This window comes from Thunnus thynnus, chromosome 19, assembly GCF_963924715.1.
Source record: "Thunnus thynnus chromosome 19, fThuThy2.1, whole genome shotgun sequence".
Lineage (NCBI taxonomy): Eukaryota > Metazoa > Chordata > Actinopteri > Scombriformes > Scombridae > Thunnus > Thunnus thynnus.
The window spans coordinates 26,499,096-26,522,709 of record NC_089535.1 but is presented as its reverse complement, the minus strand read 5'-3'; the positions used below and the strand labels follow the sequence as shown (position 1 = coordinate 26,522,709).

General features: G+C 39.4%; 1 protein-coding gene across 3 annotated transcripts in view; it reads left to right on the top strand.

Moving 5' to 3' along the window:
- Nucleotides 1–23,614, top strand: part of LOC137171353 (WD repeat-containing protein 7) — a 110,582-nt gene that overhangs the window by 8,788 nt on the left and 78,180 nt on the right. For 2 of the 3 annotated variants that reach the window (XM_067575324.1, XM_067575323.1), the window contains exons 10-19: nucleotides 1,072–1,197; nucleotides 6,689–6,836; nucleotides 7,917–8,032; nucleotides 8,350–8,482; nucleotides 9,631–9,851; nucleotides 10,572–10,767; nucleotides 13,701–13,915; nucleotides 20,544–20,777; nucleotides 21,610–21,903; nucleotides 22,213–22,409. In XM_067575324.1, coding sequence (XP_067431425.1) covers nucleotides 1,072–1,197; nucleotides 6,689–6,836; nucleotides 7,917–8,032; nucleotides 8,350–8,482; nucleotides 9,631–9,851; nucleotides 10,572–10,767; nucleotides 13,701–13,915; nucleotides 20,544–20,777; nucleotides 21,610–21,903; nucleotides 22,213–22,409 — 1,880 coding nt within the window. The remainder of the gene's footprint in view (nucleotides 1–1,071; nucleotides 1,198–6,688; nucleotides 6,837–7,916; nucleotides 8,033–8,349; nucleotides 8,483–9,630; nucleotides 9,852–10,571; nucleotides 10,768–13,700; nucleotides 13,916–20,543; nucleotides 20,778–21,609; nucleotides 21,904–22,212; nucleotides 22,410–23,614) is intronic. The other variant, XM_067575325.1, reaches the window with a different exon arrangement.

Below are 23,614 nucleotides of genomic sequence, written 5' to 3'. Positions count from 1 at the left end.
GTGTAAGACACTAACACGGTTAGACCACAGCTCTCCATGAAGAAACAGGTGAAAACATCTGAACTAAAGACACAATATGGTTAAAGAAAGTAAATAAAGTTGATGACAGTCCTGATGTAAAAATCATAGAATGAGATCCTGAAAACAACAGACACTAACTTCACAATAATTTGAAGAACAAATATCCTCCAGTGAGAATTCGGCATGTTTTGGATGACACTAAATGTTGATTAAATATGAATCCGACACATGGGAATAACACAGCTGTAGACTACTGAATTTGACACCCCTTATTTTACATGAGCTACTTGATCCAAATACTGGAGTCCTGGTTCTAAACTATTAAATTGATTAGCTTAAATTATTGATATATGAATGAAAGTTAAACTGGAGAATGTAACTCCTGACATTGACTTGCTAGAAAAAACATGCATCATTCTGTTGGAATTGTTGGAACTACAGAACCACTCAGTCCACTCACAGTTGTAGAGTAGTGTTACAGAGAGCAGTGTCTTCCCTCCCAAATGATCTTTGCTGAATACAGACACCAGTTTGCAGAGAGCACACATATCTACAACAGCCAAGTTTAATATTTTTGGCCTGCCATCAAGTTACTCATGGAATTAACATTAATTAGCGACAGCTGACAGCTGATATTTTTGTCATTTTAAGCGCAGAAAGTGACGGACAGCACCGGCTGTAGGCATGGACCACAAGTGTTTGGTGTTTTAATGATAATAATAAAATGAAGATTGTTTACTTCTACTGCTACTCCTACTTACTAAGAATAACTAAATGATTACTTTGAGTGCTTTTTAGTCTTGTATCAGATGGTGTAGGGTCGGGCTTAATCCATGTGTGTGAACCTGACCTGCTGTGTTTTGTGTGTTCTGTGTATTTATGATTTCAATTGGGACCCGCAGTATGTTGTTGTTATATGTGTATATTTATAATTTATTGTCCTGTATGTATTAATTTGTCATCTGTGACTTTTTATTATTTATGTTGTATTGTTCTGTCCTCTGATGCTGCCATACCCCCTCCCTCCTTTCAACTCCTCCCTCCTCTCAGAAGGAAAGAGAAGGAGGTGAGGAGGAGGAAGTGGTTGTGGAGGTGATGTGCCTCCCTGCCAACGGGTGCGACTTGGAGCTCTACACCCCAGAGCTGCTATACCGCCACCGGCCTATAGAGGCGCCAGTAAGCCCCAAAAAATGCTTACAGAAAACCAAAGGCAAGACGAAGAACCTTCTCGGCTGAGCTGCAAATGCTAAAATGAACATTATTACAGCAATTGCCCCAGTATACCATTTTAGTAGCCTTTAGTTAAAATATAATCTTTAAAATCAATGATAAATTAATTCCAACCTTGTGCCATTTTGTGTGTCTTAAACATAGTCAAGTCAAAATGGTTAAAGTTAGATTTTCTGCACCGTAAAATGAGGGCCAAGTATTATACTATTTTTAAAGGACCACGCCAGTTTTAACCCATTAACTAACCACAAATGGTTAATTCTATATAATACTGCTGAATGTCCAGTGTTGAAATGTCTCTTACAGTGATGAGATATTTGTACAATTAAACCCAGAACACAAACATGGTGTTCTGTTTGTGTTCTGGGTTTTGGACATCATATAAAGGATAGTGTGAATCTGTGCATGGTCCTTTTGAGTGAGGTCGCTGAAAATTTGATGAGGTTTTTGTTCCATAAAAGGTTTACGGTCAACTACTCTTAAATTAAATTGTAACTTTGCAGCTCAGCCAGAAAGTGATGGCTGGATATGAGAGGAGCAAACTGTGAGAACAGCAGTGAAAACACTGATATCCACTCAGTGGCTCACATTCACCCTGCTGTTAGACAGCGAGCTGAAGTCAGTCTCATGTTGTGTATTTTTATCCTTTCAAATCCTTCATGCTAACATGGTGCATTGCAGAAACAATGTGACTACTTGAGTTCTGAATGAAATTGATATGAGTAAACAATGCAGTAAACCTGACAAAACGTACACACCCACACAAGTTTTTTTTGCCACGTAACTTGTGAAGGTAATTTTACAAGTTTGCACAACTAAGATTACAAAATCCTGTTTTCAAGCACACCTTTATGAATGATACAATTTTTCCTAACTGAGAAATAAGTTGATTTATATTGAAAACAGCATCGGGCCAAGAATGAACCCTTGGGGAACACCGTATTTTTTAGAAAAAAAATGTAAAAGCAGATATACTTTATGTAGGAGAGGTCATTACATGTGTACACATGTTTGTGAAATTATCACTTATCTTTTCAGACTCATTTTCAAATTGCTGGGATAGAGGTGTGAGCTGCTGAGTTGGTGAAAAAAAGTGAACAGCCTGTTTTGTTTGCTCCTCTCTTTGGTTTCCTTCCTGCCTGCCTGACAGACTGAACTCACTCTGGTTCACCTGATTTCATGCTCACTTCCCACTAAAACAAATCTCCTCCTCCAAAAGCACCATCACCCTCCTCATCTGTCTTCATACTGATGAAGATGCATGCAAAGTCCCCAAGCTGCTTTTTAACCAAAAATAATGACCTGCTGAGTCCCTGAGATGATGATGACAAACCAAAGATGCACAACAAGGAGTGATAGGGATAGTGTGACATTTGGATTCAGTTTGGTTTATCTTCACCAGGCACCTGTCATGTTTGTCTGTAAACTTTAAACCCAAATGATGAACACTAACAATCCATACGAAACATTTTAGGGACATGAATGAGTTGAAATGTTAAATATTTTTTGTGCAGCAAGAATCAAAACAAAAGGACAGTCACAAACTGTGACTCAAAATGCATATTTAGACATCATAAACTCAGTATCAGGGATGCAACTTTCTCTTTACATATTTAGATGTTTGTGTTAATTACATTATCAGATACAGATAGGATAAGAGGAAATGGTGTTTCTGTGTGTCACTCTTTAATAGTGTCTGCTCACTAATTCTCTCACTACTCTCACAACTCTCACTAATTTTGGATTTGATTTCTCACATCTTATATCAAGATGTGGTTTGGTTTGTTTGTGTGTTTGAGTGATGGTGTGTTTTAAAAATCAACATTTGGTGGCACTTTGCATAATGATAGTCCACTGCGAACTGAACTAACTGATTGTTGTACATGCCAGACACCCTTAGCCATTCCCTGCTTCTGCATTTCTATAAACTTTTTGGTTGCCATGGTGACGGCAGCCCATCCTTCTTACCTGCCCACAGGTTCACTACCTTTCATCTTGTCCATCACTACTACTGTGATGGATTATCACTACCCTCCACCTGCCAACAGCTCCTGGAAATGACTTTATTCATAGTGACCCTTTTGTTTAAGTTAAACTTTTGCTATCTGTTCAGATAGGAGAATGACCAAAATGATTTCTTCTGTCTTTGGTAGGTAAACTGTTCTGTGTGTATGCTAATGTGTTAGCATTATCCAAGCAATGAGTGTAGATTTGTTTAGTAATCAATTTTTTTCTGCAAATGCTCATCACATTTTGGCAAAGGTGACCAACAGGCCAACTTTCCAAACCAGGACATTTGTTCTGGCCCTTATAACCATAGCCAGTATCTTTTACCTGAACATGTGAGAGGCCATAGAGCTGTCAGAATAAAGGTTAGGGTGTTGACTACAAGCAAACAGACAGACTATCAGTCCCTGCCACAGCATGTTTTTCTCCACTGCAATCAAATTCACTGTCCCGGCTGAGGCCCAGCAAATCGGTTATCCAGATTGAATTTAAGGGGACAATCCACCCTGAAGCAAAACTGCTAGGTTTTATTGTTTGTGTGTTGAAGTTGCCATCATAGAGTAAGATGCTCCACCTAAGCAGTCAATTTTGGTCAAACACACTTTTAGTGCTTTTCAACTGCAGGAACTGAACAATTTGTAACTTGGGGCTTCCAATATCCTGAACTTTTAAGAACCTTATAAGGCTTTGGTATGAAGTTGTTCCTTGTGTTTTCACTGTAGTATTTCACAAACCTTGACATCTTGGAAATACGTAAATAAAAAGCAGGCAGCATGACTGTAACTGTTTTGTAACTGTCTGAAACAGACAATCCGATAATCACGCCAACTTAACACTGAGATTGTCCAGGTGTGTGGAGGTCTGAAAGTAGGCAGGGTTTGAACTTTTCTCTGAAGCTCTTTTTTTCATTTTTGATACAACTACTTCCAGTTTTTCCAACATGTGTACTTGGAGTGTAACACCATCAATGTCTTCAAGGAGAGACTGTTCGACGGTGTGTGCTGTTATTCCCAATTGTAAGATTCATCACTTTGCCCACTGCTTTCTATCAGTAGATCATCAAATAGTATGACCTACTGCGTTTGAAGCATACCAAAACCTTAACTATCACTTGAGCTGTGCCCACATGAGTTTCAAATTGAACTGGTCTTCGCGAGCAGAAAGCAGTTAAAACAAAAGCAGGACCCATGATAAAACGTAACCTGTTACTTTTGCAGTGAAAAGGGGCTTTATGTAACAGTCCCCTAAATGGATAACCAAGGCTTTTTTTGTTTTCTACTTCGACAAGGTTTGAAGATAACTTTTCAGACAATACATGTGCTTTGAGAGCGGCAATGGCTCTTATAATGTTTGTTGAGCTGGATCATGGTAATTTAATTTTTTCTTCTCTAGTTCATGTCAACACTATACCCATAATTACAGTAAGGAACTACCCTCTCCTGTGTTGGAGCAAAGTTATATCATACAAGCTGGGAACTCTAAACATGAACACACATTCCAAGGCATTTTAAGGCCTGTAATGCCAGTCTTTGTGTGTGTTTTTGAATATCCTTTTACTTATGGTTACACTGTTGGAAACTCTGGTAACCATTGAACAAAAGCTATAGTTTGGGAATTAAATTAGTTAGTTCTGTTTTGGGGTGGATTGTCCCTTTTTATGGCCAAAAAAAGCGATGCTGCCCTGCTCCCATCTTCACCATTTTTCCTCAGTAACCTCTGGACTGGTCATGTTGAAGTTTAAAATGTTAAGAAAATGGAAATTATGTTAATTCCAACAGTAGATATTTTTCCCAGGAGAGGTCAGTTTTATGAAGAAGAAAATCAATGATTTGTAATGCATCAGACTCTTGATTGGAGTCAGAAATTTTAACCAAGACACAGCTGAAGCCAACACCAGCACCTACTTTGACAGGAAACCTTGTGAGCCTTGCTAACTTATAAAACAGTGAAAATGATATGTGAAATCATTGTTACGGCTGGTAACCACACAAAAATCAGAGTTGAGTCTGGTTATTCTTGACAAAACTGACCTCATCTTTTACTTGGTTCTACCTTCAGGCTCTCATACATCCAGAGTGATAGATTTGACACAACTGTCCATGTCTATGGCTCTTGATTTTGTCCATGATTTCCTTCAGTGGACATTACACCTCACCATGCTGCTGAACCGAGCAAAGGGAAACTCAACAATTAACGGACAGTGGTAGCCAATGTAAAAGACACCTGATCCACTCCTTCTGGAGACACTGGAGGGACAAATATGAAGAAGTTCATGTGATTGATGAGGGCTATATATGGTTAAGAAAGCAGTTTATGTTTAAACTCTGAGGATCGACAGATTTAGTTGAGATATCCACCCTTAGCAGCTGACTGACACATAATAAATCACACCATATCTTCTCAGAGTCATTGCTCAGTCAATCTAAAGCAGTTTCTGTGATGTTTCTTGGAGATAAACATCTAAAAATCAGTTAAGAAAATCATATACAAAGATACTTAGTAACTTCAGATCTTACCCCATAATCATTAGATGTTTTCTTTGGTATGTTAGGTGGTTGTTGTCTGTACATCCATGGTTACAGTGCAAACAGGAGGAGAAAATGATAGGAGTGACAAAATACATGAAAATAGGGGTTTGGGCATTTTAAACAATCAGTACGTTTTTTGACAACCAAGGCTCAGAATGTCCATCAACATGGTTCTTATAGGCAGCTAAAGGGAAAAAATAGACCTTAAAAATAGTTTAAACACTGGGTAGCACATGGTTAAGTTTAGGTATTAGTTTGTATAAGCATCTGGAAGAAGACAGTTAGCCACTGATATTTTGGCCAGCTTTAGTCAAATTACCCTCATCCAATCTGTAGTTTTGGCCACACCTGTCCTTCCATTAAGCGGAGCAGTGGATCAGTGGACTTCTACGGTGGCTACATTTGGTTTTACTTCGCTGTTACATTTTACAGTTACTTAATGAATAAAGAAAGCCCCAATAAAACCCAAACGGCATGTTAGAATCAGTCAGTATTTCTATCAAATGATTTTTACAAGTTTTTTCAGCCTGTAGAGGAGTCAGAGTCCATGCCAATCAGAAATGTGGGGTTCTGTTTTCCTTCAGTTTGCTGTGTGTTGTTACAGTTTGTATAAAGACAACTGGAGAGCAAATCCAAACATTTCAGGTTCACATGGCCTTCAAACTTAGAACCAATATGGCAAATGATTAAGTCTAATATGTGTAGTTTAATGCAATGGGGCAAAATACTCCAGTTAGTCTGTTAGGGAAGAAATGCTCTGGTCCCTAAATAGAATATGAGTGCTCTGATTGATTTTGTTATGAAATTCCCCAAAACACAACTTTTCCAGGCTTTATTAGTGAGATTTGGGGTTTCAGGTTTTCAGGTGTTGATGTGTTTCTTTTTCCCACACCGTCCTCCAGCTCCTGATCTGTCCTCCTGTGACTCGGTTCTTCTTCGGCCGACGGGAGCCCTTCCACAAGCTGCTGATCCAGGGAGACTCAGCGGGCAGAATGTCCCTGTGGAGCATCCCAGACACCTCACCTTTGCAGCCGCTATCAACCGCTGCAGGTAATGACTGTGAGAGTAATGTGACATCATCATTTCTCTAGAGAAGAGTTGTTCCTGTTGAACTACAAAAACACTTGTTGACACTTGAATGTACATTTACATGAAATAATGTGTCTACAAATAAAGAGATACAGGTAATAATATATTCTATTTACCAATATCAATTCAACATGAAGAGATCTGTCCTGCATGGGTTACAAATCATGTTCATTCCTCTTCTTCTTGATCTGGTCCATATACTTAACATACTTACTAGATGATCTATTGATCTAAATCTATTGAACAACGACAGATTCATCAATAACTCAATATCTGCCTTTTCAGATGACGTTTTGCTAGTGTGTTCAGTTTGTTTGTTTGTATGAAGTATGTAGAGGTAAATTCTCTGAGACAGTGGTGGTGAAACACAGAGGCAGACTGCCATCTAGTGGCCAAAATATGTAATGGTGCTGATGACAGATAAAGTTGATTCTACAGGGCTCATGAATTAGATAATGTGAATTTAATGCTGTAAGAATTGTCAAGAAAAAGAACACAATTATCTTTTTTTGTCAGCCTCCAATGTTCATCATGTCTTTTGCTTTTATATAACTTAACTGACAAAGGATGTTTACATTTGTTTTTTTAATTATTAGGAATTAATCAGACCAGTTCAACAAAACAAGAAAAAAGCTTTTAGAGGTTCCCTATTTGCAACATAGAATGATTCTATATTCAAAATATCTGAGTCTTTAATATTAATTTTCTGCCAAGCCATTCCTCCAGGAAAACTGATAAGTCAAGATGATAAGCCACCCAGATCTTGATATTTCACACATCGTGATCCATTTAGTTAATAGATGAACACCAAAACAATAGTCACACTTATTAAATCTGACATTTGCTGTGTGAAATAGCACCTCTCCTCTATTTTTCATAAAAGTATTTATTTAAGATAATATTAAAAGTCATAAGTTGACCAAAATAACAGAAGCTTTAGACAACATCTCTGTTCAACATTTTGGAATTAGAGGTTCATTTTGTCAAATATGTTTCTCTTTACTTCTGTCTGATTTCGACTGTATCTTTCTCTCGCGGCAGAGTTGCAGGTATCGTCCACCATCAGTCTCCAGGAGGCGTTTGATAAGTTGACCCCCGTGTCTTCAGGGATCATCGACCAGCTCAGCGTCCTGCCTGGCAAAGAAGAACCCATCAAGGTTTGAATCCAGACCGTATAATGTTTTTCAAAAGATGTTTGAGGAATGCAATCATTATTTATAACTTCACAGATCCAGAAATGAAAAATGCTAGTGAAACAAGAAATCAATTCTCATTTCCTTATTGCAGCCTACTCAAAATAAGTGATTTGGATAACTGTTGCTCATCCAGACTTGGGTTGAAGTTATGTTAACTGGAGTAAAGTTTCCCTCAGTGAGACTTAAAAATATCTGTTGTGTGACTGAAATATTCTTAGCGCTGTTATAATTTTCTCATCATCTTCCTGAGTCAGCATGAGTGTCTTCTGTTCCCTCAGGTGACGGCCAGCGTCTACATCCCCTCTCAGGGTCGACTGGTGTGTGGGAGAGAAGATGGCAGCATCATCCTGGTTCCTGCCACTCAAACCGCCATCGTCCAGCTGCTGCAGGGAGAGCACATGCTCAGGAGAGGTGAGGGGGACAAAGGGTCAGGAGCTAGTTCACTTCAATTGGTCTGGACTGAAAAAAAAAGAAAAAGATACATTGATGCTTTTCTCATCTGTTTTGTTTTCACACTGACATGACAAATGAACCAAGAGCTGTAAACATGAAGTCATATGGACTGACTGGTAGTTTCGATGATGTCATCCTGTATCATCAGAGCTACTTGGACTCGTGGAGAAATCAAATTCTGGTTCATGCTGCACTTAACTGCTTCTTATGTGTTTATGTATCTTCTCTGATGTCATACAGAGTTCGAGCATAAATGAGATTATGAGCATTATTAGTCCAGACTGCAACTGGACCGTATGTATCATAAATAATGACAAACAGATAGAGACAGGACAAAAAAAAGACATGTCTTGTGCAGTAATATCTTGGGCAGATACCTGCTGTGAGATCAGTTTGTTTCGCTCACTTGTGAATGAGGAACTGCTAAAATACACAACACACTTTTGCTTTAACTCATTGTCACTTTCTGATAGATCAGGCAGAATCCCTGCGTGGTGACCAAGTGGTTTGGTCTGCATCAGAATTTAGTTGACAGCTTTCACATCAGCCCAGATGAAGTGAAGCAAAGGCAAATGCACCAGAGCTTGCTCGAACTTAACCAAGCTGGTTAGGCCATGAATAATATAGTATATCTGATGATTCTAGTAAAGGTGTGTGGCTCAAAATGGATCAGTAATGTTGAATATTTTTAAAAAACGAAAGCATATATTGAAAAGAAAGCATATACACAAAAAGGTGAAGCAGACTATTGGGTAAAATGTGTGCTGTTGGTGATTATCAGACTAACTATTGCCTGGTGTCTGACCATCAGTGCAGCTCAGAAGGTTTTCCTTTTTCCTGACATTATGACTTGCTGCTCTGATTAATTACTACAAAGTAAACATGCATAATCATAAGTGCTCATTCAATTAAAGGGGAGCTTCTACACCAACTTTTACCTCATCTTTAGTATTTCTGCATCATTTTGTCATATTGTCTGTCGCATCGCTAACAGTAATTGCTTTCAAACTTGAGGCCTAAATCAACAAAGCTGTATTCCTCCCGTTGTCCGTCTCCAGTATCTGTCTCGTCCTCCATTCTGAGAGTCGTGTCCTTCCATCCTACAGGCTGGCCACCCCATCGTACCCTGCGAGGTCATCGGAACAAGGTGACATGCGTCCTGTATCCGTATCAGATCTCCCCCCGCTATGACCAGCGCTCGCTGGTGTCCGGAGGAGTGGACTTCTCCGTCATCGTCTGGGACATCTTCACCGGAGAGATGAAACACATTTTCTGTGTCCACGGAGGAGAGATCACCCAACTCATCGTCCCGCCAGAAAACTGCAGCGTAAGACCTTTGACATATAGCTTTATGTTGTTGTTTCTTTTATGTCTCTCTTTTTTTTCTTGTCACAAATAAGACAGTCTACCAGACACAAGCGAGGACGTCACACCTTCTTTTTCATGTTCTGTTTTTTTTTTTTTTTTTGTCTTGTTCATTTTTCTTCGGTGTGATGAATATACTGAAAGGGAGTGGTGTGTTTTGTTGCTGACATTAGATGTTAAATGTGTGTGTGGGGTGATGTTACTGTGGAAATAGCTTTAATGACATTTTCAACACACACCCACACACACACAGAGTTGCCCCTCAAACAATTGTATTGTTTAAATGACATTAAGATAAAATGGTCATAACTGTGTAGTTGCCATGGAAATTAGGTTAATGCTGTTGTGTTGGTGGCTGACATCACACACACACACACACACACACACACACACACACACACACACTTTAATAAAGACAACAGAAGTTTCACATTAGGAAAATCAATGAAACCTCAATTTGAGTTTCTAGGTTTTGGATAATTGATTTACTTTGAGTCAGTCGGTTTCAACATCTTTATTTACGCTAACACAAACTCAGTATCAGTATCCTGATGACTGAGAACCACTAGAATTCAGAAATTACATATAGGGTCTTCAGAAAGACTGAGATGTGGTAAGCAGATTGGTGGTTTTGGTACAGTTCTTTAGATTATCATTAACTGCCGCTGTGTTTCCTCTGCAGACTCGAGTGCAGCACTGCGTCTGCTCAGTGGCCAGCGACCACTCCGTCGGCCTGCTCAGTCTCAGGGAGAGGAAGTGCATCATGCTGGCGTCGCGACACCTCTTCCCAATCCAGGTCATCAAGTGGCGTCCGGCAGATGACTACCTGGTGGTCGGATGCTCTGACGGCTCCGTCTACGTGTGGCAGATGGATACAGGTGAGAACCGATCGATCAGGGACGGGGTGTGTTGGACAAATGATGAACCACTGGCATGATTTAAAACATTTATGATACAGAAGTGCAGCTGCAGACGTAACGTTCAACTTTTTCCTATTAATAAATAGCAAAGTGGGCCGACAGTGAACTTCTGAATGTCTCCCACGCATTCAAATCACACAAATTCTCATATTTGTATGCACAGAGGCAGAGAGTGAAAAATGGCCTCACATTAAGCTCTTCAATCTCTTGCCTGTATACTTCAGGAGGTTCATTTGTTGCAGCTTTAAAAGCTCTCATCATACTTGGGAAAAGACATCACAACATTGACGTTTGATGACCATTAAGCTGTTCTTTAAGCTACTCAAGCATACAAAAATGTGTCTGTTGTTTCTGGGCAATAAACACAGATTCTCATCAACAGTAAAACCAGTATGGACCCCAACAGATTCACTACTTCTAACCACACCCAACAGAGATTCTCTTTTTTTATGAATTTAAACTCTTTACTCCCTTTTCAGTGCTGCTTGACTCCTGTTCTCTAATGATCCAAAAGTACTAACAAGTCTGCTAAATCTGCCCCCATAAACTGAGTTAAAAGTACCACAAGAATGCTGTTCAGGGTTATGTCTGAAGTCTTGTCGTCACAGTGAGGTTGCTAGGTTTGGTACCATCCAACTGGGTTGAAGGCAGATGTTAACAAGCCATCATTACAGTGGCGGCATCTGAACTTGTAAACCTGCACAATATACACTGCAATGTTAATGTTTTAACACCTTTTTACCAAGAAATATGTCCTTGAGATTCTGTATAACCTGTTACATGTTGAAAATATAGTAATCAGAATGCATAAGTTAAACTTAGAAAGAATAAAAATCTACAATCAGTTAATGTAATATGGTATGTAATGTTAAGAATTTTTAACCAGTTAACAGAACTTTTTTTTGTGGAAAAAACACATCAGACACAAATTATTATTCCAAACAGAATATTTTATATTTTTAAAACATGTCTGGAGGGGATCTTTAGATTTTCATCAGATGATGTATTTCATTTGAGTACAATTCAAGAAACTATGAATTGCAAGTTTGTTGATCTAGAGTCAGGCTAGCAGTTTCCCCCTGCTTCCAGTTTGTATGCTAAGCTAAGCTAACACACAGACGTGAGACTGATATCAATCTTGTCATCTCACTCTCAGAAAAAAAAAATGACAATGAAGTACTCCTCTAAATCTCACCTCTCTCTCTCTCTTCAGAAACATATTTTATATTTGTGCCTGCTAGCACCCGTTTAGTCGTTACCATGACAACGCAATCTGCAGTAAACATGTATGTGGCACAGTATAGAGGTAACATTAGCTTGAATGATGACTAGCCACCGGAAAATACCAGGTGTGTGTGTGTGTGTGTGTGTGTGTGTGTGTGTGTGTTGGGGACCTGAATGAGCTGTACAGTAGTGCTGGGAGATTGCAGGGTAGCTAAGTGTGAAATTAAGGAAGGTGTGTGTGTACTCAGGCGTTGGACATGTAATAGGGCCATGGCTCACAGTCTCTTCTTCACACACACACACACTCTCTCACACACACATACACTAACACACACACACAGGTATAATGGTGCCACTTTCTCCTCTCACTCAATACTCAGAGCCAATACTGATGTCAGCTCTGTCTGCAGCTAATGATGTCTCTCTTAACCTCTCTCTCTTTCTGTAAAGGCAGAGAATTGTTGCAGCCAGAGATGGAGAAAACTCCATCTGTGACCTGAATCATATTCAAGAGACAATAGATGATGATATCGCCATGAACTGAGATAAAGAGGGAGATAGTGTGAGAGAAAGATTGATATAAATAGAAGGACAGTGCAAGGACAAGAAGAGGGAGATTGATAGAAATAGAGAATATGTGATAGAAATGAAGAAAGAGAGAGGAAGCACAGACACAAGGAAGGCTGAAATAAAACTAGTCTGTGTACGCTCTGCTTTACTACATTATTGTTTAAGATATAAGTGTGCACTATAGCGTTAAAGGACGGGTTCACAATTTTTCAAGTCTGTCATATAGTCAGGAGCCCAATTGAACATTGAAACATGTTTTTCTTGCCGTTGCACTAGAATAACAGTAATTATTTAACTAGTATGAATATAATTATGCACTAGAACGTAAATTTGCTACGTTTTTACTGGTATGCATCTCTTTATGAAAACTACACAGTAAAATAAAGTGTTTTCCTTGCAGGACGGGAGAAGACACAAAATCAATGGAACTCTGTTGTGTGAGTGTGAATGGTCAGAATGTTCGCGAGTGTGGGCGGGAGTGGACACACACATTGCAAAAGTGGGCGGCTGTGTAACACACATTGTGGGAGCAGATGGTAATGGTCAGAAATCCAGCGGGAGCAGGATTATGTAAGAAAACAGTCCTAAGCAGGGCTCTAGCCTAAACCAGGAAAAAGAGCCCAGACCAAGAGTACACTAACGTATATGGACAGATGCCCTCATACTTTTGGTCATGTAGAGTATTTCACGCTACGGTTTTAAACATTTACTCTCTTTAAGGTGGTAATAATGACTGCTGAGTGTTGAACCCAATGATGTGTGCGTTTTAAGATGCAGTTCCAAACATAAAATCTCAAACACTGATGGCTAGATTTGGTAAAGCAGTTAAGGAACTAACAATGTAAAGTTTCTCCTGAGTGTGGCACTAAAAGGAAAGGTCATAGAGTCATTAAAATCAAAAAGCTCCATGTTCTGTGGAGCAGGACTATGATCAGTACATTATATCTGAAGCTGCCTGATAAACCTTGATATTTGTAATGTCCAAGTTGAAATCTGTCCAGGTGCTGTCACTTGAGAAAGTGTCAGAATGTCATGTGTTTGCTCCTTGTCAGTAATTGATCTGAGGTGTGAGACAGTGAACTGGTTTGTGTCTTCAGGAGCCTTGGACCGCTGTGTGATGGGTATAACAGCAGTAGAGATCCTGAACGCCTGTGATGAGCTGGCTCCAGCCACCGTGGACGCTCTCAGCCACCCGGCGGTGAACCTGAAGCAGGCGATGACTCGCCGCAGCCTGGCGGCGCTGAAGAACATGGCCCAGCACAAACTGCAGACTCTTGCCACCAATCTGCTGGCTGCAGACAACGCTGACAAGGTAACACACAAACAGTCACAGTACAAAAGAAGGGAATCTTTCATCCACGTTCACTAGTGCTGAAACAGTTACTCAGTTAATCTGGAAGTCAACAGAAATTTAATCACTAATAAATTTACTAATGTAATTGTCATTTATCAAGCAGCTCCTCAAAAATGAGGATTTGTTACTTTCTGTTTTATATCATTGTAAACTTTGTGTCTTTGGACATAAGAAGCAATATGAAGATGTCATCTCAGGCTCTTGGAAAGTGACCTCCAGCGATGAGTTTGATTGATTCCGATGTGATTACTGTGAAGTTCAGATGTCTCCTCCTCTTCAGTATATTCTGTATTTTCTCTTTCTCTTTGGCTCTTTGTCTCATTCATCAAAAACAAACACAATACCTTTTATACACACACACACACACACCACACACTGGTCATCTCGGTTAGATAGCTGCCTGAAGTCCACAGGCCAATTAAAACTCTGCTGGAGATGAACCAAAGGTCAACAATACAGCCATTTTGTATGTGTGTGTGTGGACAGCCAACCACTGGTGTCTCTCAGGGAAGGATGAACTATCTTAAATGTCAAAATGGTGAAAAAAAGAAGCGCAGTGTTTCTTTTCTCTGAGCTGGACTTTTCAGAGAGCAGCTTTAGTCGTTTAAAGGAGCAATCTGCCCAAATTTAAAGAGTCACTTGTAGACTTGACTTTTTGTTAATTCCTCTGTTTTTACTGTTTTATGTTAAGCATCTTTTGAAACACTGTTTTTGAACATTTCTAAACAAACAAATGTTGTTATTATCATTATATTGTAGTCTAATGTGAACTTTAGACAGATTCAGTTCCCATTTGGTGCAGCTAACAGAAGTGAGTTGATTCTATATGTGTATGAGTCAATTCAAGCCAAGTGTTTATACTAAAGTTGCACCAATCAATATGATTTTTATATGAACGTTAAACTGGAATCAATTTTTTGTCAAGAAATCTGTGTAGAAATCTTTGGTGTTTGTTTTTACTCATATAAAGAAGACATTTTATTTGTTTTTCTGCAGTGACAGCACCCCCTACGTTAAAGTCATTACCAGTGAGTGTGAATTTTTGGTTGCAACTGATGTTGGCAGTACTGCAAGTTGATTGGTACAATATATGTGTGGGCGGCCACTTCCATTAAACATGGCTGGGGAGGGGCGATGTTAGTCATTGCATAGTCCCGGCCCTCTCTATACATTCCTGTGTGTGTGTGTGTGACCAACCTATCAGGACTGTGTAATTACATCTTCCAGGTACATCACATGGCCCAAAAAGCACTTTTCCCATACACAATCATTGGAAAAGGACAAGCTGTTAAACGATGAATACATTTTTCTGAATGCTGCAAACCCTGCAAAATGATTTGTTATCAGAATTTGATCCATTTAATCCAATAACAATTGGGGAGAAAAAAAGTCTCGAAGAGCCGTAAGATTCAATTATTTTATCTCATTCATGTTGGAGGGTAGCCAACGGAAAGTTGGTCATCTTGGCCAGAGAAAGTCTCAGATGCACGTTCTCTGAACTGGCTCAGCTGGAGTCGGAATCTTGTGTGAAACACGGAAGCTCTCAGAAACACGGCGGAATACATAGGAATGGATGGGTCGCCATTTTTGAGCGTGGTATCCAATTCTCCTTAATACACCAATGGTTGTGACTTGAATCATGAGGTTATGCACGGAGTACTAAGGTTACAGGACTACCTATTGCTGCAAGTTTTGACAGTCTAGTCATTTGCTATCACCACAACTGGATGCATAAAAGAGAGACAGTTAATGCTTGCAGGACAAACACAGCACAGGAAATGCTGCTAATGTTAGCGAGCTAGACTTACTAGCTTCCACTTTCTGAGTGGAGGCCAGGTAGCCTAGCTTGCTAACAAGACTGCAATGGGACAATAATGCTGCTCTGTGTCTGCTGCATGTGCTCATTCTTGACCCAGATGGATAGTTGACCACTACAAGTGCACTCAGTAGCTGTTCTAAAGCGTTCGATCGTATTGGATCTTTTGATACGAATAGTTTTGTATCTGGAATTATTTCAGCCACAGTCGTAAATAATCTTCACGTTATTGTTCAAACTACAGTACTTGTATGTGGAACCTGTTGTCTGGGTTGACCCCTCAGAGGTTCACTTGTCAGACTCCGATGATCTGATCTGTCTTGACGGAGTAAACCCCGCCCACCTGGGCCTCCCAGCGCAGAAAACAAACACTATGAATTATTTAGTGTTTGAGCAGCGTTTAGTTCAGCTGCTGGTACAGTTTGACTTATACAGTTTGACATAGAAGCCATTTAGCTCCAAGTGAAACTCCATTTAGCTCCCATCTCTTCCTCTGTTTGCTTTGTCTTTTTTCTCCTCCTTCCCTCCACCAGATAACCTTTGTGTTGTTTCTTTTTTCCCCCCTGTGTTTTGCTTTTATTGTAGGTGTCTCCCGGGTTTTTCCTGCCATAACTGCCCATAATCACAGCTCTTTTTTTTTTTTTGAAAAGGCCAACACACAACAGCTGCAATTTTTTTCCCTCCTAGTTCTATCAGAAATACATCAGTGTTGTTCCCTTTTCTGCCTCCCACCACTGTGTCATTTCTCTCTCATATCTACTCAAATTATGGGTCAAAACCACCCACTATCTCCCGTGCGTGTGTGCGCGCGCGTGTGTGAGAGTGTGTGTACTCCCCTGCTGTGTGTAATGACAGATAATGACCATGAAATGTCAGACTATCAACCCAAACATTACACCCAGCCAGCTCCAAGCCTTCATCTGTGTGTGTGTGTGTGTGTGTGTGTTTACAGCTGATGTTTGTTTGCTGTTTAGATTTCACTTTGTGTGTGAGGAAGTCGATGTGTGACTTTGAGTTTGTCCTCTGGCAGTTTTGCTGAACCTGCTGATCTGTGAGTGTGTTTGTCACACAGGACAAAAAAGAAATATAACTAGATGAAATGATTAGTCGATCAACAGAAAATTAATTAGCCGCAGTTAATTGGCTAATAAATGAATAATATCTGTCATTTGATCAGCCAAAACTGTCAAACATTCTCTGGTTCCAGCTTCTCCAATGTGATGATTTTCTGCTTTTATCAGTTCTATATCGTTGAAAACTGAATATAATTCACAGGTGACATTTGAAGTCGTCACCTTGAGTTCTCATTTTCCTTCCCTTTTTGTTGCATTCGGCCCCAAGCCTGAAACTACAGTAATCTCCTATAACAGCTGGGCACTATAGTTTTTAGTTGTCATTACTCAAACTGGAGGAAATAGTGCATTTGTTTGGGACTATTTTTATCTGCGGATTAAGACACACTTGGTGAGTTTTTCTGGCTGCATTACGGTGTCTGTGGGATTGAGGTAAAATGAACTACAGTGTGTGTTCATGGTTATGAAGGAACATGTTGAACAGTGCAACAGTGTTGCTCATTGACATGTTTTGAATAATTTTTGGACAACAATGGAGCTCTATGGCACAGAGGAATGAGATCTATCAGGTGATCAGTTGATGAGTGATCAGTTCATTGATCAATACTCAAAATGTATCATAGTCACTCTACTTACTCTTGAAACAAAAGGAAAGAGCAGACAATTTAAACAGTTAAAACTTTATATCATTTTCAATTCAATATTCAATGTAAGTGAAATCATTGTAAGTGACTTTCAGTGAATCTTTGTGGAGTACTGATACATCATGTGTGATCTCCCAGGTTCAAAGATAGAATGTTTAGTGAATTTTCTACATATTTGTATTCAGTGTCTACATGTGATGGCTCTATACAGTGTATGTGTGTGTGTGTGTGTGAGACTTACTGGAATCTGTGGATGTGTGTGTGTGTGTTGGACTCCAGGGTTGTTTGCCAGAAGGGCCCTGCAGGACAATGACCTTTAGACCTGCTGCCCAGGAGCTATAGGACACTGTATGTGTGTGTGTGTGTGTGTGTGTGTGTGTGTGTGTGTGTGTGTGACAGATACATGTAGATAACTGAAATGTCAGAACAGACTTAAAACAAAAATGTGTATCTGAAATTTATTTCTATTTGCTATCTAATTTAGCAGAGATCTCAGAAGATTTTTTTTTTCAACACTTGAATTTTTTTGTCATACCAGAAAAGTCAGATTGACATGAAAAGTGATTATGGACAGTTCTAGCCTGTGTGTCTGTGTGTGTTTGTTCAGCCTCAGAAAATATTAATCATCAGGTCACAAAACCCACCAACAGCATAAATGTGTGTGTGTGTGTGTGTGTGTGTTTATCATTGTGTGTAATGTGGCTCTCTGCCATTAGATGGCAGTGTTCATCCACCAAAATTACACACTTAGGCCGACACGCACACACACACACACACACACACACACACACACACTCTCTGACACTGAAGCATGAGGATGAGGCACAACGCAAATATGCTTTTTTTAAAAAAAAAGTACAAATCCTCGTATCTCTAAGACGTCTTATTAAACACAAACTATGTTCACTGAGGCCAGTTCAGTGTTCAACTCTCACTAACTGTATGTATCGTAGTGCTGACACGGTGTTCCACTGGCAGTCTTTGTGAAAGAGATTTGAGCTATAATCAACAGCACTTTAAACAAATTAATTACTAAACTTCCTGGTCCAAATCACTGTCACACATGTGTGTGTATACATGTGTTTGTGCATTTAGAAGAATCATGAGTACAAACACAAAAGCACGTATGTGTGTGTCACTGAAAAAAGAGGCAGAAGAGTGTATGTATGTGCGATATGGTAACAGCATTGCAAATCAAGAGCACAAACATCACAGCCTCACAAATCTGACATGTGTGGATGTGTGTGTGTGTGTGTGTGTGTGTCCCAGCTGCAGGTGTATTGTGTCTCTTCGTCTATCCGTGGATAATTATTGTTCTGTCTCTCTGTCTCTCTCACACAGTCACATCCAATTCAATTCAGTGAGATTAAATTGCATGAAAGTGTTGCCAAAACCAAGAAGTGCAACACAGAGAAATATCAATTATTTCATAAATTACAATCATAGTAACAATATGTAGAAAACATCTAAATATGAAGTATTTACAGATATACAGAAACATTAGAACCACAGAAACACGCATCTCTAAAATTCATTTTCTTTAAGCATTGAATTCACTTCATCAACAAAGGCCTTAGAGGAAATGAACAAGGTTTTAATTTTAATTCCAAAACTCTGAAATATTTCCTCTTGCCAGCTGTAGGCAGTACATCTTAGTCTTTCTAGTTCATTTTTGTATCTGATTGCAGACGTTTTACATCTAAACACTAAAAGTGGGATTGTTCTGACGGTGGATTTTATTTTATTTTGAGGAGTTTCAGTCAGAACCATCAGACCTGTAGTAAACACTGTCACTACTGCTAGCTGTTTCAGCAAAACAAAGTCAAACGAATGAATCATTTTTCAACGGTTACTCCATCTATCCATTTTCTGGTTACCTATCAGGGTTCACATCCGGTTAATTTAATTAATTATATCATTAGGAATTATTTGTATGTACTATGGGAAGTGATACAGAGGTCATATCATCTCTACAGGCTTTCCATCATATGTTCATACTTAATTACATTCTATGTGCTATTATAAAAAGGCCTTAAGAAGTCTTAAATGTATCTCGGTAAAGGGCAGAAACCCTGGACATAATATAATGCAACACAATGTGAAAAAATGAAGGCGAACACAACAGATGATACATAAATGTATGTAAGAAATTGCTAAGACTAACTGAACACATCACTCCTTGCTGAAGGAAAGAGCTGCATGAGTGTAGAACAGCGAACGGATGATCTTTCATGAAACACATCCAGATGAAAATCAAGCGCTGCCCTTTTTTCGCTCCTACCTTCCTCCTCCCCCTTTTTTGTTCTCTTCCATCAGAATGGGACTCTAACAGGATCACAGTGGTCTGATTACAGTCATCAGGTCATTAACATGTAAACAAACAGCACTGTTCTACATACAGCTCCACGCAAGTGTCTCTGCTAACACAATTAAATTCGAGCGGTGTGTTAGTATTGGTGGCAATTAAAGCTGATGGTGTGTGTGTGTGTGTGTGTCTTTGTTGTGTATCTGTGTGTGTTTGAATGATGGGATGATGGATTTAAAACATTATTCCCCCAAGTAGTAACAACACTTTTTTAAGGATGTCTTACATTTGGTTATTAAAGCTACACTAATCAATATTTTTTATGTCAATAATTGATCATATAGTGAAAGGTGTCCCTTGCGGTGGCTTTATACCCTTTTTAGCTCATAGTTTTGGTTTGCGGTACATTTTAATGAAAGGTTCAGTCTCACAGATCTCACCAGCCTCCTTTCCTACAGCAGCTGTTTTCAACAAACACGCTCTGATAAACTCAATATACACTACCTGCTTGGCAACCGTTTGCTAACATGTTCATCATAACAACTTTAAGAGATGATAATATGCCAGATATTTTGTTTTTAGCTTGTCATAAAGACATATGGGCTACAATTGGCTGGTCTTCTGACCGCTGACGTTTTTTTCCCTTTCTCTATAAAAACAGAGCACACAAGGTTTCTGTTTTGAAACAGACTGACTGACGTTCATCACTGTTTTCCTTAGTTTAATATATTCTCTCTCTCTTCTCTAGGGCAACCTGCCGAAATACTCCCACAATGCCCTGGTGGTCCAGGCGATGAAGACCAACCTGACGGACCCTGACATGCATGTGCTGTTCTTCGACGTGGAGGCGGTGATCATCCAGCTGCTGACAGAGGAAGCCCAGAGACCGAGCCCCACACTGGTGTCTCCAGAAACGCTGCAGAAGAGCCAGACTGGGGCTGACAAGGGGGGGTCCTTCCTGGCCAACAAGATCTTCAAACAGGTCAGCAAACACAAGAGGGGAAAAGCTATCAGGGTCCTAAACTATCTGTATCTATAAATGTTTAAAAAAATGTGTTTTCTCTTCTATTATTTACTCTCTATTACCTCTTTCATGTGTTATAATTTTAATTTTTTTGTAATCTGATGACTAACTGATGATAATATTTATAAAAAAAATTGTTAAAACCTTGAAAAATATTAAGATAAAAAAAGACTTTTAAAAAAAAAAAGTCTCTTTATTTTTTAAAAATACAGCATTTACATTACGTTAGGTTTTATTATATTTTATTGTTTATTTTTAACATTATTTATGTTGCACTTTTATTCTTACTTTTTCTATTCATTTGTTTTAACATTTTTAAATGCATTTCAAGGTCTATTCTCTGAACTATTACAAAGATACAATACATTGTGTCTGAGGGTTACTCATGATTTATTATTGCACTTCCATAAAGTCTGGGGACTTGTTAAAAAATTGAAGCAAGCTGAGATATCCTGACTGTTAGTTCCTAGTATGAGTTTAGCTCCAAAAACATGGAATCCTACATTTCCCATGATACAACTCAAAAGGTTTCATTAGACCTTTCCTGCCTATTAAACGCCCATGTCTTTTAAACTCCATGTGTCCAGTTTATAACTCAGGCCTTCTCTTAAAAATATCTCCATGTCCATGTTGAGACAACCCCGATGACATCACAGTGACATCATTTGAGTTCTTTTCTCAGATTAGACAAAACTCCTCCAGAGCAACAAAAGACATTACACAGCTATTTACAACATGACCAGTAAAATATGTGGAGTGGTCCTTTAAGTTTTTCTTTAAAAAAAAACAGGTGAAGGAGACAATGAAGGAGACCATCAAGGAGCACCTGCTGGATGAAGATGAGGAAGAAGAGGAGGAGATGAGGAGGCGCGAAGAGAAGTCCAAGTCACTGAGTCTGCTGGAGTACAACCTGACGATGGATACGGCCAAACTCTTCATGTCCTGCCTGCACGCCTGGGGCCTCAATGAGCAGCTGGACGGCATCTGTTTGGAGAGACTGGGCATGCTCAGACCGCACTGCCCAATCTCCTTCGGCCTGATCTCCAGAGGAGGTCACATGTCTCTCATGCTGCCCACCTTCAAGGTACCTGTCTGGTTGGCCCCAGATCACTGAAAGCTAGACAATCCTGTTTAACCATCAAATTAAGATGTTATTTTCAACATTAGGTCCATTACTACCAAATGTTAATTAATCCTGACAAGACATCACTTGGGAACTGTTGGTGGTAATTTTTTTAGGTAATAGTTTTTGACATTTTTAAGACTAAATCATTACTTAATAAACTGAAAAGGTAATCTTTAAACTGTCATTTGGAGAGTAATCGATGAAAGCTGTCGGCACACACAGGTATTTTCAGGGTCCCTGCTTCATTTGTCTGCCTTCTTTTCCCAGGAGTCCTTGCTGCGGCAATTGTCCCTGGCGACGGGTCGGAAGCTGGCGCTGTCAGACATCGTTGGGAAGGGAACATACGGCTTGTCGAGGGCCGTCACCACGCAGCACCTCCTGTCCGTCATCTCACTGGCCAACACTCTGATGGGCATGACCAACGCCACCTTTGTCGGGGAGCACATGAAGAAGGCACCAGCCAGGTAACAAACAAACAAGCACACATACAGACACGTAGTACAACATTTTATTATACGTTTCTAATTTTTAAAAAGTGTAATCACATAGTTTTACTGAGAAGAAGAGCTCTTTAAAGATCACATTAAATGGAAAATAGTCATGATATGAACAACAGTAACATGGACATACATATTAAACATTATACAAAATGTACACTGTGATGTATCGTAATGTCATAATAATAATTTATGATAATAGCATATCTCAACATATATTCATCAAACTTTAATCATCTCCTTAAAGCTCCTCTAACCAATATTAACAATGAATCAATGACTACATGAATTGTGAAAGAGGTCACTTGTAGTGCAAGAATTCTCACTCTCAAGCATCTTAAAAATAACAAAAAGAAAATCTTAACGCAAGTTCAACACATCTGGATTCAGCAGGCAGGGAAAACACACTCCTGATCAGCCGTCAGTGATTTCAACTGAAAAACAAAATAACAACCCAAACAAGTCGAAATAGAAAAGGAATTCAGAGCACAGAAACAGAGACGTTGTTCAAATATACAACGAAACCAGCACAACTACTGTCAAGTGTGTGTGTGTGTGTGTGTGTGAAGCTGATTGTTTAGTCTGTCTGAGCTCTCACTGCGCTGTGAAAGATTTAACACTGAGGTCGAGGTCCTGCTGCTGCAACACCAACACAACATTTTATCATTTCATCAACCCTGTACAGAATAACACTGCAGGGAGGGCAAGTGAGAGAGTCAGAGAGGAGAACACTCAGAGAGAGAGTAAGAAGAGTAAAGGGAGAGGTGGTGAGATGTTTTTTAGCCTCCTCTGATTTGTATTTCACCTGTTTTCAGTCTATGATTTAGTTCTCTTTGTGTTAAATCATCTTTTATTGGATAAATTAGTTAAACAAACAGCTAGTAAAGTGTCCAGTCCCACAGTGCACCAGATCTGTAGTTAAGCATGTGTACAGGCACAACCTTTCAGTGCTCTCAAGTTATTTTTATACCTTAAAACCCACTTAAACATCTCCTAATGTTAAGGTAAAGGGAGTACAGGTTCCTCGGTAGAGTTTTGTCTGATTAGAGACTAAAAATAGTGCCCCCTTTCCTATTCATTCGATTGAGAATCGGTTTTGCATCGAGAATTGAGAATCGATTCTGAATTGAATTGGACACTAAGAATCAGAGTCGAATTGTGAGATTCCCAAA